This window comes from Petaurus breviceps, unplaced genomic scaffold (assembly GCF_028583685.1).
Source record: "Petaurus breviceps papuanus isolate PSGF00001 unplaced genomic scaffold, PetGlider_PUasm1.0 90977, whole genome shotgun sequence".
NCBI lineage: Eukaryota > Metazoa > Chordata > Mammalia > Diprotodontia > Petauridae > Petaurus > Petaurus breviceps.
This window is the reverse complement of record NW_027187391.1, coordinates 15863469-15880637: the sequence shown is the minus strand read 5'-3', so window position 1 is coordinate 15880637 and position 17169 is coordinate 15863469. Positions and strand designations below refer to the sequence as shown.

Genomic DNA, 17169 nt, shown 5'->3' with positions numbered 1-17169 from the left:
ACACACACACACACACACACACACACACACACACACACACACACACATGCATGGAATACTCTCTTCATTTCTGCCTGGTTTCCCTAAAGCCAGAAAAAAAAATCCCACCTTTTACAGGATACCCTTTTCAACCCTTCTCAATTCTAAAGCATTCTCCCCTGTAAATTATTTCCTATTCATCCTGTATACGTGGTGTGTTTGTTCACATTTGTGTGTTGTCTCTCCCATTACACTGAGAATTCCTTCAGGCCAGAGACTGCCTTTTTGCCTCTCTTTGTATCTTCAACACTTAGTACAATGCCCAGAACAATGCAGGCTCCTGATTCACACAGGGAGTACACTAGATCAAGCCTTCATTCTCTGGTTTAAGTCATGACATTATCTCCTGACCAGGTAGGTAGGTCTTTCCCTTCTCTGACCTGTCCTTTACAAAGCTCTTAAGGTGATACTTCAAAAGCACAGGTAGAAACAAAGAAACCTTTGCTAAGAATGAAAATGTAATGTTAATGGTATCTGAAGATCTCTCAGGCCCCTTTGTATTGGCAAGTAAGTAGGTGCTTGGCACCTAGTTTCAAGTTAACACCTTGTTTAAGCTATTTAATTAACACGGAAGCAGTTAACACCTGGGGAGGAAGTTGCTGATGTAGCAGGAGGGGGCAGAACAGGGAGGAGCTATATTGTATATGTAAGAACACTAGCTAGTTAGTTCTAACTAGTTCTAACTAATTCTAACACTAGTTCGAATTTTCTCTCAGTGAGCACCTGGAGGCTGCAACTTCTACTGAGACCTTTCCTTTGGGAATTTCAGCTAACAACTTCCACAAACCAGGCTGAGGAGCTACCATGAGTGAGAGAGGAGGATCCCTACTTAAGGGAGTCTGTTCTGTTACGAAAGCTCGGGAATGAGGGTGTTCACTGCATTAACCATGTGTATCAACTTCATGGCTACTGTAATGACTTTGGCCTTCTGGCTCTAGGACTCAGCTTTCTGGTATTTGAATAAAGGCTTTGGTTCCACCCTCTATGTGGAGAGTCTGCTACATTTTGTGATTTACAATTATGCCAGCATATTCATAACCACCGTGGGTGTTGTGAATATTGCATTATTGTTATAGAAATACAAACTCCCAAGCCAGGCATTTACAGACCTCATGACATGGCTCTCACTTATCTTTGTCATTCACACATTCTACATTCCAGACCAACTGTCCTGCTTACTGTTCCCCCTCCCGCCCCCCATACACAACATTCTGGCTTCCAGCTTCATGTTCCTATACCTGAAATGCTCTCACTTCGTGGAATTCCTACCTTCCTTCCAGTCTTGAGTCAAGGGTGACCTCCTACAGGAGGAGTAATTTGTATATATTCTACCATGTACATGTTGCCCCTGCCCTCCAGCCTCAGTAAAAGTCAATCTTTTAGAAGTCAGGGATTATTTCACTTATGTCATATGTGCCTGATAGATATTTAAATGCTTAATAAAATTTTACAGAATCAATCACTCAACCTCTACCCCCACACAGTCCTGCACAGCCAAAATACATGGATTTTACTCTAGACAAAGCATTAAAGCATATGCTGAGTTTAAAATATGCTATACTTAATATCATTAGTCACTCAAATACATCTTGGAGGCCTAATTTGTTTTATTATAGCACTAGTCAATAGGGGGAGCTCTAAGACTAACTGAGTACATAAGACAAAGGAAAAAGATCAGAACATCCTTTGTTAGTGATACTTTAAAAAGAAGTGTGGTAGACTCTGGAGCTCATCTGACAAACCAAAACTATTAATATTAAAGCTGGTCTATGGTAACTTAATTACTCAAACACTGTTTCTGTGGGTCACATCCTTCAGTATTTGCTCTTCATATGGCAAAAAGAGGGTTCAGAAAATTAGCAGTAACCCCCAGAACAAGACATTTTCATCTTAGCCTTGAAAAATTCATTATCAAAACTCAATAAATGGGGCGACTAGGTGGCGCAGTAAATAGAGCACCGGTCCTGGACTCAGGAGGACCTGAGTTCAAATCTGGACTCTGACACTTAACACAAAGCTAGCCATGTGACCTTGGGCAAGTCACTTAACCCCAATTGCCCTGCCTTCCCCCCTCCAAAAAGGAAAAAAAAAAAAACCCTCAATAAATACTTATTGGATTGACTATGACTAATTTAATTGCAGCATTTTCTGTGTGGATATTTTAATTTTTTTCTCATTATCTTTCCACAATAGGGTCATTTAGACAATAGGAGAGATTTATGGAATCTGGGTTGGAAGGGACCACAGAACTCCAATCAATCCAACAAATATCTTAATCAGATTCCTCTCTAGAACTTGATTTGCTTCCCCCTATAGAGAGGCAGCTAGGTGGTGCAGTGGATAGAATGCTGTGCCTGGATGAGGAAGACTCATCTTCCTGAAATCAAATCTGGCCTCAGATACTAGCTGTGTGACCCTGAGCAAGTCCCTTAAGCCTGTTTGCCTCTGTTTCCTCATCTGTAAAATGAGATGAACAAAGAAATGGCAAACCACTCCAGCATATCTGCCAAGAAAACCCCAAATGGAACCATAAAGAGTCATACACAACAGAAACGACTAAACAATACGGGGTAGGGGGGATGAAGGGCTCCCACTGCTACCTCCAGAGATTGTCTTTTCCACTTTGGGACATGTTTAATTGTTAGGAAATTTTCATTCAAATCAAATCTAAATCTGCCTCTTTTCAGCTTCAGTCCATTACTTTCAAAAGAGGTTATCCTTCAAGTTCCTAACATCTGTACAGCTATCAAAGAAGACGTGACTCCTGCTAGAAAGGCATATTTAACTAGGTCATGTCTTCCTTTTCCTTACTGTTTCTGTGTTGGATAACTTCTTTGTTGATGTTTTTTGTTTTCCTTCAAACTAGTTTTTATATATTTACTTTAAAAAAAAATTTTCCCCTGTCACTCACTCTGCCCTTTGGAGTCAAGCAGAATACATCTACCAGATAAAAGCCCATCAAATACTTGAAAACAGTTATCACACCTCCCTTCTTCAGGGTATCTCTAGTCTCTTAACTGATCTTTATATGGCAAACCCCAGGCTGTCTGCTGTCACATGGACACTTGCTAATTTTATCAATGCCCTATCCTGTTCCTACTAAATCTTCTTTTCTCATAGGATTGTAGATTTAACACTCAAATGGACCTTAGAGGCCATCAGTGTCTACCCCAGTGGTGGGGAACCTGTGGCCTGGAGGCTTTGGTCCCTGGATATGGTCTCCTGACTGAGTCCAAGTTTTACAGAACAAATCCTTTTATTAAGGGATTTATTTAAGGAATTATTTGGATTCAGTCAAAGGGCCCCACTTGAGGACCTAGAGGGCTATGTGTGTCCTCAAGGTCACAGGCTCCCCACCCCTGGTCTAAACCCTTATTCTACAGATAAGAAAATTAAGGCTTAAAAAGTTAACTCATTTGTGCAATTTTATATAGTTCATTGTGATAAGCAGAACTAAACACTCCATCCAATTGATCCTTAAATGATATTCACAAGGATAGGGATAGGCCCTATCCAATAGGGAGACTCTACTGGTGATTTCAATGATACAGGAACTCCCAAATGAGGAAACCCCTTTGCCAGTGCAGGGTGGCACCTTTTTCCTACAATTTATGGTATTCTTTAAGCAAAATCAGGGTCCTAGGCTGCATGTTTTCTGGGCCCCCAGCCTTACTACAATTAAGCTGCTAGTTTACAAAGTAAGTAGAGAGAGAGAGAAAGAGACTGATCAGAGACCTACAAGTCATCCCATATCCATATCCCATGCCCCTATACCCAAATCATCACTATGGCACAGATGGGGATGAGGAGGTGGGAAATGAGAAATGAGCCATCCATCTCTAACTCTCTACGTAGGCTCATATCTTGAGTTTCATTTTTTTCCTTTGAGGATGCCCTTGAGTACTCAATTTTAATTTGATCCTAACCTGTATAAAAATGAGTTGGGGAAAGGGCAGTGCAATATGTTATGAATATTATTTATCTTTCTAACAGGTAATGTTTTCAATTTCACGTGTCCTCATTTTAAAAAGTAAAGTTTACAATTTTAATTCCCTTTTCCTTCATCATTTATGAGGTTCTGAGTTCTAATTTACTAGATTCTAAGAAGCCGTTCACTTGGTTTACAAGAGTATTTGGAAACCCCCAGGGTGTGTGCCAAATTTTCTTTGGCCTCAGATCATTTAAGATCAAGTTCTTGCCATCTTTCCCTTCCTGGCCCAAACCAATCTACAGGACAAATTAGTATAGGTGAAATCTGCACAATATTTTACAACTTTACACAATATTTGTCATCATTTACTATTTGGAGTTAAATGGCAGAATACACCAAAATACATACACCTTCATCAAAGTTTCCTTGGGTACATAGGAAGAGTAGAATTTTGGTTAAAAATGCTCTAGGAATAGAGTTCATTTGAAGTCAAGGTGGCCTAGTTGCAAATGAGTCTAAGATGAGGCCCCTCTAGTAAAGACTCTGTTTTCCCCTCTGCTGGGGTGGTCATGGTACCATTCCAGAACTTAGGGAAAGATGAGAGGGACCCCCTCTTCCTTAATCACCTAGGAACTAAGGTGGTATCGCTTCAGGTTAAGCATTAGGCAGGCACCATTCCTCAGAAAGGCAGAAAACCCCTTCTCATTGGGACAAGAAATCAGAAAAAAAAAAAAAAGTCCTGAAGAAATGGTAGCATTCCACAACTGGGACGAGAACAGGGGAATGTCATCCTGATTAATGTGGAGGGAAAAGCAGGATGCTTCTAAAATAAAGAAAAACAAAAAGCCAAATGCCCTGTCAATCAGAGCACGTACTGATAAATGTGGTGGTGGGGAGTACTCAGTACAGGACAGCCCTACAGTTCAAATCTGTTTTGGAGAAGGAAAGGAAAGGTAACCTTACCCCCAAACTGCTCACTCTATGTCCAGTCATACATCTGCATGAAAAGCCTTCTATTTCATTTTCCACAATAGCCTTTTTGAGAACACACCCCATCTTATGACTTGGAGCGTCCAAGACAAAGAGCAAAAAAGAATGAACCACTGTGGAATGCTTGGTGCTTCTATCTGCAAACTCATTGTTTTCAGATACACATCTACTGTGGCCCTCTGTGCTCACTGGCCACACAAGATGGTGGGCTTCCCTAGGAGGAGCTGAGATGCTTCATATGTTTCAAGATTGGCCTGATATAGTGACCATCATGACAGTGTAAAAAGACCACTGGATGAGGAGGAAGAATATGAAAAATTCTACTCCAAGCTCTACCACTTATTAGTTATGGGACTGTTGGGCAAGTTAATTAATTTACTTAGTTTCAGTTTCTTTCCTTTATCAGACAGAAATGAGGACTGTCATCTGCCCAGACTACCTTACAAGTTCACATGGAGATCAATTAAGGTATGGCAGGTTTCAGAATTGCTTTGTAAGTGGTAAATTATTATTCCAAGATTAACTGTTTGGTGACAATGGAAAATAAGTTTAAAATGAGACTTTAAGAAAGACAAGATTTCAGAGTAAATAGCATTTTAAATTAGAACACCAAAGAATAACAATTTCCTATGTTGTAGGCATTCTGTGTGGCAAGGGGCAAACACGTTCAATACAGGCTAGTAAAATTTGGTACCTGAATGTCTCAACTGATGGACGAGAGAATGGTTTAAGAACTTCTCTAGTGATAAATACAAAAACATGCTGGAAAAAATCATTGTATATCTGATGCAATCATTTATTCTAGATCATCTTTTTTTGCAGTTTTTGGTTCCATAAGAAAAAAAAATGTGACAGATTCTCCAATGATTTCTGTGCTAGAGAATTAAGGAACAGCGCATTGTTGAAAATGATGCGCTAGGACTGTTTCATTTGACTTTGTGTTCCCTATTGTTTAGTCAAGTGCCTGCACATAGTAGGTATATATGTTAATGGTGGTAGGTATATATGTTAAGGGGTAGGTGTGGTGCGTGTGCGTGTATGAGACAACTGAGGTATATATATTAATGAATTGGGACAAATGAGCATCTAAGAAATCTCCTTATGTACCATCTGTTTTACATACTGAGCTAATAAAAATGTGGTAGGACATTCCCTTCATGTTGAGAAAGCTTTTTAAAAGGGTTGGATTCAGGAGAGTTAAGTTCAAATCCCAATTCAGACTTTAGTACTGTGTGACCCTAGGCAAATTACTTAAACTCTCAGAGTTTCAGTTTATAAGGGAATAATAATACTTGCACTGTCTCACTAAGGTGTTATGGGAAAAGCTCTTGGCAAACATTAAAGCAATGGAGAAATGTGAATAATCTAAATAACCAGATTCATATTTTGCAAAGGTTATCCAAAAGGTGCTTTCACAAATCAATGAATTTATAGTGATTTAGTTTCTAGTAACCAGTGAGAACCAGCAACCAACTACTTTTTAAAATGACACTTGCTATTTAAAATCCTCCTTTTGTTTCCCTCAAGAATTAGGAACTATATTTGCAAGTTGTATTTCTTTGGGTAATAAATTATCTGCACTGATCATATCTTGCTCATGCATAGGTAGGGAGAGGCAATACTAACCTATTTCTCTACACAAGAGACACATGGAAAAAGAGAAAACAAAGAAGAAAAAAAGAGAAAAGAAAATGAAGGAAAAAAGAGAAAGAGAAAAGAGGTAAGGGAAGTCACACAGATGAATGAATGAACAAAAAGCATTAAGTATTTACTATGTGCCAGGCACTCAGTGACAAGGATAAAAACAAGAAAAATCGAGTTTCTAATACAGGAAGATAGCACAGCAGAGGTGCGATTTCAGTTTGCAAAGTCACCACAGGGATGGTGAGCAGAGCCACAGGGGGACAGAATGATACAGTCCATTCAATAGCAATGGCAGTCTTGATTTGATTATGGATCATAAAAAAGAGAGACTAAAACTGCACATTACAGCATATGCACTGTTTTTGACTAGAACTATAAGGACAATAATTATAGTATTACCTACATATTTTTTATCTACATTTGATCAGCATTTTATGGAATCCCACTCCATGTTAACAAAAATAATGAATAAGCTCTATATAGTACAATTTGGGTTGTAATTTTATATGCTGCATATGTTGTACATGCTATGAACATGTCAATTCCTTTTAAATTATATTATCAGAAAGATGGCATATTTATGAAAGCCTGGAATTAAGATTTTACCACTATTTACATATTTATTGAAGTCTCAAAGAAACAAAAATGTTTTGCAGCCAAAATAGCTACAGTAAATTCTAAGTTACTGAAGCTCCTGTCTACTGGAAATACTTATTAGCAATCATTTCTACACATCTGTATCACAAAGAGACTTAATGATCATTAGCTAACCCTAATTCCCCCAAGGAAGAAAAATATCGTGAAATATCACTGAAATATAAGAAATACTGAATTACATATGAACATTTGAGCCACTGATATATTTCAGAGTTTGGGAATCTACACATAATATGCCTGATAAAACTAACCATGCTATCTGAATAATAGTGCTTAACATACTTGTCAGAAGAGTTCTTAACCTAGGATCTCTGAACTTTAAAAAAAATTTGATGACTGTATTTCAGTATAATTAGTATCCTTGATAATCTTATATATCTCATTTTTACACATTTAAAAACCCCTTTTTTTGGGGAGGGGGGGAAGAGGGCCCATAGAGTTGACCAGATTACTAAAGAGATCACAATAGAAAAAAGTAAAGGAATTCCTTTTCTATAATTTACTTATTTTCTTACCTCCATCCAGACTTCTTGAGACCCGTTTGCTGGAGGTACGCTCAAAATATGGAGCTGGTCTGTCTATAAGGGTGCTTGCCTGTCGGGTCTGTGCTTGAGTACGGCCACTATATCGGAATTTAGACCCCAAAGTGAGGAACTTAGCCTTTGGTGGCTGTTCTGGTGACACAAGCCTACATGAGACAAAATTAATATAAAATTAGAATTTATAGCTATGGTTCAGAAGAAAGCTGTTATAATTTTTGAAGGTTTAATTCTCCACTAAGCATCTAATATATTAGCTGAGTGTGGTTACTCAATTTTGAAAATGAAAGAGTCCCAGGGGTGGAGAATCTGAGCCTCAAAGCTATATGTGGCCTCTAGGTCCTCAAGTGTGGCCCTTTGATTCAATCCAAACTTCACAGAACAAATCCCCTTAATAAAAGATTTGTTCTGTAAAACAAACTCAGTCAAAAGGCCATACCCAAGCACCTAAAAAGCCACAGGTTCCCCACCCTTGTAAAAGACAATTACTCACAAATAGTATTGTGCTCTAAAGTAGGTTTGTAAATAAAAATCAAATGTTCCCAGCTGCCCCATCTTATTTCCCTCATATAGAAATAAAACAATAAGAAAAGAAGATAAAAAAACCTTTATTAAACATCTATGTGCTTATTACTTACTTGCTACTTACTACTAAGTTAAGCATTTTACAAATACTATCTCATTTAATCCCAACAACCCTGAGAACTAAGTATTATCACCATTTTACAGTTGAGGAAACTGAGGCAGACTTCTTTGGCCACATTTCAACTCATCCTATTGATTCCAGGGCCAGCACTCTATCCACTATGCCACCTATCTGCTTCTAACAAAATGAATAAAAATCAATATTCTTTCCCATGCTTTTAAACTGAGATAAATATCTAAGGCTGTAGTCAAGGTCATAGTCACCGTGGTCTTATATGCTTGTGGTTCTATATGCTACAGGGGTATAACCCTAATGATTGAATTTTTGCTCTTAGTTATAAAATTATCAAGTAATTTTTTAGTTTTTATTCATGAAATTTAAAGCTATTTCTACTACAAAAAGACCAGCTAATTCATTGGATCTACTCCATCAAATAATTCTTTCCCATGAAAAAAAGAACAGAATGAAAGTAGACCCACACAGATGACTAACATGTTTGCTTGCCAGAATGATTCCATCACTTAAGCCTTGACTTCATGAAATGAATGATAAAGTCAACATTGCTGAATATGAAACACTGGTAGACTGATGCAATTTTAAATGTGGGGGCGGGGGGGGTAACCACTAAACTTTTGGGCTACTAGTAGTTGAGAACTGTACAACCTAGTCAATCTATACCAGGAATGCTAGAATATAAATTCAAATATACATCCTTCATTGTGATAACATGATAAAGTGGGGAGAGTGCAGAACCTAGACTCAGGAATATATGGGTTCAAATCCTACCTCTGACAGTGTGACTTTGGGGCACACTTCTCAAACATGAAAGCATTATTAAATACCAACTACTACAATCTGGTCAAGAACAAGCCAAAAAGATTAACTATGAATTTCAAAAGTCACCTGAAAGCAGTTCTTGAATTTCTCAATCATGTAATGGGTTTTAGCCAACCATTTTATATAATATGAGGAACGTGGCAAGTTATTTTCCTTCACCTGCTGACAACCATTAACATGTTGATAGCTCTTTACAGTTATAAAATAATCTGCTTATATTATCTCATTTGATCTTTACAACAATCTGTGGGCAGGTGTTTTTATTTCCATTTTGCAGATGAGAAAACTGATACTCGGAAAAACAAGATGATTTGCCCAAGACCACCCTAGCTCTCAGAAGTAGTCTACATGCTATGATCCTACACAGCTCTACTAGTATTCTAGTCCTATTTCTGCTTTAATTTTAGAAATCTTTTAATGCCTTTTCATCAATGATGAGAAAGTGCCTACAGGCAACAAGAGACTCAGCATGCCAATGTGCCAAGCAACCCCTAGCAGCCTCCTACAAGCTCAGAGTTCTCATCCCATGCAATGCCCAAAAATCTCTAGAATAGCAAAACATCAAAATCAAGCCAGTTACAAAGACAAACTGAATTACATTTTTGAATGTTTGGCCCCAAATCTCCTAACCTATACTTGAGTGACAGCTACTGTGTTAGCCTCTAATTTGCTTCTTTTTTTTTTTTTTTTGGAGCAGGGATGGCAAGGCAGTTGGGGTTAAGTGACTTGCCCAAGGTCATACAGCTAGTTAAGTGTCAAGTATCTGAGGATGGATTTTAACTCAGGTCTTCCTGACTCCAGGGCCAGTGCTCTATTCACTGTGCCACCTAGCTGCCCCAAGGGCTTCCGATTTTCTAATAATAATAATGATGATGATGATAGCTTTTATGTAGTATTTTAAGATACACCAAGCCCAGATCTTGTTTACTTAAGGAGAAGAAGTGGTATGGAGGAGTACAGGAAATCAGATTATGTCTATGACAATAGACCCCATGGTTGGAGACCTGAGGTAACCAAGAAGCTAATGACATGGGGGTTGTCCCAGAGGAAAATAAGTAGACTATCTAGCAGTTTCCTATTTTGAATGAGTCTTATTATGCTACATAAGGTCAGCTGTTCCTTCATATTGGTATGCAAAAATTTATATTAAGCAACTTTTAATAGACTCAGGCAACATAAGGCAATCTGTGCTTATCTTCATGAAGCATTTTTTGGTAATAATATTTATACTAAGTCACAGGGTTATTTTAAGGAAAAGTGGTTTGTCAGCAATATAACTTATTTACTGGTGTATTTAATTCTAACAAGAGGAACGATTATCTATAAAAACATACTTCAAAGGAAAAACACATCCATGACCTAAAAATAAATCTCTGAAAATGATCAACGGGACCAAAAAAGCGAACTAGACATTTTAGTTACATTAAATTTATTGAAATCTCAATGTAAAAAGATATGTATATAATACGAAATATATATAAAAATATTTATATACACACATTTTTAATTCAATTTTTATCTTCTTTTATGGGATGAAGTTTTAAAAAGACTGAAGAACTCATGTTTCAAGGGGGAAAATGAGAACAAGTAGTTTTTTGGGATTTTTTTTTCCCACACCAATAACTAGTCCCTTGGGGGAAAAAGGGGTCCTGCTTTTTCTTTTTCGTATGTCTCTCCTAGAGATTTTGACAAAGATATTCAGAACAAATGATAACTTAAGGCAAGCCTCAATGTTCCAACAACATCCATACGGTATCAAGAGAACAAGAAGAAGGCCCCTGACAGAAAATTTCTAAAAGAGTACAGACAAGCTGAACAGGATGAGAAGACACAAGTGGGCTGCAGTCTGCGTCACTGGAAGTATACACATGAATGAGATCACACATCTATTAAGGTAGTGGTCTACACCTACCATGCTATATAGTTAGCAGCTGATAATCTGCCGGAATATCACCTTCAATCGGTAGAATACTCCTGTCATACTTTTCTCCATCCAAGGGATTCTGAACTCCCAGCTGATGTATAAACTCTCAGTGCTTGCATCCTCTTTCCAGTCCTCCTCAATCCTTCCCCTCAAGTCTTACTCTAGAAATGAATACCCATCCCTTTTCACTGTACTCTCTGAATACTCTGCTACATAGTTAATAAAGTTGCTTTCATTTTAAACCATTTTTTCCTCACTGCTTCAATCTTCTGGCACATGCCAACACCTGACTCAATTCAGAAGACAGGGCCACCCTGGCCACCCTTCCCAGCTCCTGTTCTATTTTCTCTCATACACCTTGACTAAATGACCATGTTGGAGGGGTCTGGAATACTCCTTGCAAAGTACATTCAATCCATATTTATCATCTAATCAAGATTCCAGGAGCTATTATATATATGGACCCTCAAGACACTCTCCTTCCTCAATAAATTTAGTGTCTAGCTCACAGTCTTTCTCTACCCTAACTCCTGATCTCATACTAGGGAACCATAAACAGAAGAGAATATACCTTTGATCTTGGCATCACACAGAAATGGGTCACCCCCACGTTCATGAATTCCAAAGTTCTTTTATCTGATTATAATCTTTATTATCTCATCTTTCCCTTTGCCTTTCAACCCCTAATCCTGTTTCTCCTCCCACCATGACCACCAATCACTCCACACTTTAGTTCTTTCCAAGGCCACATAGCCCTGTACTTGCTACACTCCTCTCTCTTCCCCATCTCAACCACGTGGTGAATTTAGTTCTACCCTATACTCTGCACTTGAATCCCTCAGTCCCTTAATCCTACTGAATGCCTTTCCAAGACCCAGGCCTGGAATACTCCTACCATCCACTCCTACTTCCATGTTCCTGAATATAGCTGGAAAAAATCATGAAACCATAATGACTGAGTCCACTAAAAATTTATGTTACAATAATCTAAATGGGTGCATGACTGTGACAAGGTATTCTTTTTACACCCCCAATCGATTCGCTATCCCACTTACCACAACAGCCTTTCCAAACTTTCTCAATCTCTCACACCCCAATGACTCCCACTCTCCTCATTCTCTAAGCTGCGGACCTTGCTTTATATTTCACTGAAACAAACTGGGGTCACTCTTTAAGTGACCTTTCCTCTTTCCTCCTCTTCCTCATCATCACTCAGATGCCATCAGCCAGTATTGTCTCCTTCAGCCAAGACTGACATGACAAGTTGAAGATGGTCTTCTCCTTGCCAAAGCAGACCCTTCAACAAGCACAAATAATCCCATTCCATCCAATCTTGTCCAGCAGTTGCCCCTTCTATCATTCTCACTTTCTCATTAATCTCTAATCTTTCTCTACTGATTGCTTCTCTACTGTCCACAAAAACCCAGGTACCCTCCATGCCCCCCAAAGCCATCACCTGATCCATCCCTGATAGCTATTAGCCCTGTTACCTATTATCCTTTGTCCCTCCCCCTCATTTTGTGGCTGAATTCTTGAGGAAACTGTCATCTATGTGGTCTATCTCAATCCTCATCCTTCTCGAACTATCTGAAGCCTCCAACATTGTTGAGCATACTCTTCCCTGGTTATCCTCTCTCCTCTAGGATTTTGTCAGCCTGCTGTCTCCTGTTCTCTTTCTTTGCCTTTTCCTTCCTTTTATTTCCCAGTTCTCCTCCTTTTCCTCTCCTTTGCTGGCTCTTTATCCGGGTCTTGTACAGTAATCATTGCTTTTCTCTGCTTTTCTTATAATGCCTTGGTGATTTTATCAGTTTCAATGGGTTCAATTATAATTAATATGTAGGTGATTTTCAGGTCTATTTATCCAGGTCTAATCTCTCTGCTGATCTTCAGTCTCATATCCCCAACTGCATATTAGAAATCCTGAACTGGATTATCTCCCCATAGATACCTTGAGCTCAACATGTCCAAAACTGAACCCATTATCCTTCCCCCAAACCCTCCCTTCTTCCCAACTTAGTTATTCCTATAAGGCGATCCCTCAGGTTCATAACCTCAAGATCACTCTCAAACATCCCCTCCATTGTTCAATCTGCTGCCAAATCCTATCGCTTCTATCTTTAACACTTCTCATATATGCCCCTTTCTCTCCTCTTACTCAGTCATGCAGGTTCTAATCACCTCAGGCCCTGCTTACTCTAATAGACTTCTAGTTGGTCTCCTTATTTCAAGTCTCTCTTCACTCCATCATCTACTCAGCTGACAAACAAATCTTCCTAAAGCACAGGTCTAACCCTATTTAAAAAAAAACTCCAGTGGCTTTCTATTACCTCCAAGACCAAATAAAAAATCCTGTAATTGATTTTTAAAGCCCTTCACAACTTGGCCTCCCTCTACCTTTCCAGTGTTATATTTTACTCCCCCCTCCCTTCACATTTGTGCAGTCATTCAATAAACATTTATAAAGTACCTCTTATGTTCTAGGCACTGTGCTAAGTGCTGGGGATACAAAAAGACAATCCCTGCCCTCAATGAACTTACATTCTAAAGGCCAACAAAGACATCTTGGTATTCCTCACACAAAATTCCATCTCTCAACCCCATGCTTTGTCACTGGCTGCCTCCCAATACCTAAAATTACTCTGTTCTCCCCTTTACCTTGTGGCTTCCCTTGCTTTCTTCAAAACTCGGCTCAAATCCTACCTTCTACAAGACATCTTGCCCAACTCCATTCTTATTCTCAAACTATTAAGAGCTTTCCCTCTGAGATTACCTCCAATTTATTTACCCTATAAGTATCTTTTATGGACATAAATGTTGGCATTCTGTCTCCTCCACTGGAATGTGAACATCTGGAGATAAGGACTGTTTTCTGCCTTTCTTTTTATCTCTAGAACTAAGGGTGGGATACAAAGATCTCCAAATACTTGTGCCTGGCACAAAATAGGTGCTTAATTAATACTTGTTGAGTTAAGTAGCTTTCAAATTAACCACAAAGGAAATTCTAAGACATTTATAAATAAATATTATCTTAGTTTTTCTTTTGGGGTTGTTTACAACATAGTCTAGGTCTAGAACTATAATTCTCTCTCTCTCTCTCTCTCTCTCTCTCTCTCTTTCTCTCTTTCTCTCTAAGAAAGAAGCAGGTGATTCTGGGTCATAGTTCTTCCATTTAATATTGGAATTCTTTCATAATTAAGTATAATCATACAATAGTTTAAATAGGAAAAATGGTCATACAAAAGAACACAAAGAAATCCTTTCAATTATGGAGAGAGGCGGTAGAATACAACCTACACAGGTCAGAATGCAAAATCAGGTAAAAACTTGAATCAAAAGATCCATGTGAAAATAAGGAGAATTCTTTACATTGGTCAGGAAAACTGGTTTTCTTTTCAAAGCATATTACAATGATTCTGTCTAGGTGCATTTTATTAAAGGCATTTTGTAAACATGATAGATCCATTCTCAGACCTAAAATTCTAGAGAAAAGTTTTAGGTTTTGTATGAAGTCGTGAGTCATCATCCTGTACAAAGAAAATACAAAGGATGTAACCTCTAGACAATTAAATTTATAGTCTTTCAAACTGGGATAAAAAGCTCTATGAAGCTTCCTGTTTCAATGGATACTGAATTCTCTTGCACAAACTTCTAGAATGTGACTGATACACATGATTAGAAATTTTCTAATGACATAGCAAGTCCCAGGGGAATTCTGTCTCAACTATACCAAATGTTTTCTTGTCAGAAAAGAACAAAGAAATAGACTAGCTGCTTCTTTAATAAAAAGGTGCTACACTGAGCAAATATGAATATAAACCTACTTGAAGTATTTCCTAGAAAACACAAAGAGAGTAGAAACCAAAAATATTTCAACAATATTTATCCTTTTGGGATCACAAAACATTTGTTTTCTTCAGACAGGACATCTTTCATTCCTAGGCCCTCTCTGTTATACACTGTGATAAAATATATCTATTAGCTAGAAAATTACTCTAAGATATTACAGCTAAAATAAAATTACTAAAATTCATATGGACGAAAAAAATTCCTTGAGCAAGAACAAAGGAATAAGACATTAAAAAGGAAATCTACTTGTACACATTTCATCTCTTAAGGCATATATTTAAATTGGCATAAGATTTAACAATGTCAATTTTACTAAAGATTCCTATAAAAAATAAATAAAAGGGATTTTTAAAATTCTATTGATTAATAAAGTCACAATCATATTTATTAGCACCAATACCATGATTTAAAAACTGTTACATAATAAACTGGCTAATGTCTTATTACTATGGGCAATTTAGCAACAACATGCAAAATTCCATGTTTCTTCAATTTCATATATTCTAGCAAAATATGACTTGAAAATTTTTAGAAAGTATCCCTCTAGTAAATACATCCATGTGCATATAAAGTAGTATTGCATTCTGTCTAATCTGATATCAAAGAAAAACCTACTTGTTTTTTAACTGCCTTTAAGTGAAAAGTGCTATTATTTTTTTTTTAATCCATGGTTTTAAAAAATGTGCTTCCTTTAAATAAATTATGGATTTTTTAAATACAAAAATTAAAATTTCTTTTATAGAAAGTCCAATCAAATTTACCAAAAACATGTTTAAATGAAAGATTTTTTACAATGGGATCTTAAATTGATGTTTATAAATAACCAGATTAGGTTTCATAGTGGCATTGGGTAGAAGAAGGGAACATATAAGAAGTCTATCATTTCTACTTCTTTACTGTAGTGGCCATGATAAAAAATATCTAAGGTTCCATATCATCTATGGAAGCAGAACAAACCTGCATTTTGGCCAGAAATCCAGAGGCTTGAATAAAATGGTACTGGATGGTAGTTGCACATGCCATTATTATCAAACAAATTCATTACTTAATAGTCAGTGGTTTGTTTTTTCCTGGCTGGCAAGAGGAAGACTCTTTTTGGACCTAAAGATATTCATTCAGCAAAACAGAGTAAAGCCAATGATTCACACTTATTAAAGGCTTTAAAAAAAACTTACTGACTTATGTCTATTAAAATACTGCACATTTTTGTTATTGCTGTTTGGTTGTTTCAGTTGTGTCTGACTCTTTGTGATCCCATTTGGGGTTTTCTTGGCAAGGATATTGGACTGGTTTACCATTTCCTTCTCCAGCTCATTTTATAAAAGAAACTGAAGGAAAAAAGGGTAAGTGATTTGCTCAGAGTCACACAACTAGTATCTGAGGTTGGATTTGAACTCAGGAAGATGAGTCTTCCTGACTCCAGGCCTAGCATTCTATTTACTATATATTGCAATATTTACTTTACATTCAACCGAATATGAAGGGGGAAGTTTGGATATACACATAGTTAAGCCAACCCATATATTCTTTCCTGACAGAGTAATTCCACCAGATTGTATCTCCTAAAATTACCTGTAGAAAGTATGATGCTCCACACACACTTTCCATAACCTTTTAGCAGCCCGATGGTTTGGCAGTTTGAACCCAATGGTGCTCTCAAACTGTTCCAGCTGGAATGAATCCACAAAACAAATTAGCACATTTAAAAGTTCATCACTGACCAGTACCAGGGCTTCTAGGTTTCTATCTGTAGTAATTCTCCTTTCTTGAGAAAGGGAAAAGGCTGGTTCCCACATACTTAATAGCAGAAGGATGTCTTGTGCACTGTGATAATAATAACAGAATCTTCTGTCTTCATAGACATATAAACCTACTCAAATAAGCTTATTATATTTCAGTTTCCCCTGAAAGTTATCAATCTTTTCACATTTCTTTAATATTGCTTTCTTATTGATTTCTTTTTTAATTATGGGGATGGACTTAGAGAAAGGATTAACCCTGGAAAAAGCTATTTTAGGAAATGACCAACTGTTCATTAGATTTAAAATTATTAAGAAAAGTTTATTTAAACATAAAGAACTTGTTTACTGTAAAAGCAATTAAAACTGAGAATTAC

The 17169-nt window shown here is 37.4% G+C and overlaps 1 protein-coding gene across 1 annotated transcript in view; it reads right to left on the bottom strand.

Annotated features, from left to right (window-relative positions):
* EPB41L2 (erythrocyte membrane protein band 4.1 like 2) overlaps window positions 1–17169 on the bottom strand; it is a 280886-nt gene that overhangs the window by 47561 nt on the left and 216156 nt on the right. Inside the window, exons 10-11 of the mRNA XM_069077330.1 lie at window positions 16626–16923; window positions 7777–7949 (exon numbers count right to left, since the gene is read on the bottom strand). Coding sequence (XP_068933431.1) covers window positions 7777–7949; window positions 16626–16923 — 471 coding nt within the window. The remainder of the gene's footprint in view (window positions 1–7776; window positions 7950–16625; window positions 16924–17169) is intronic.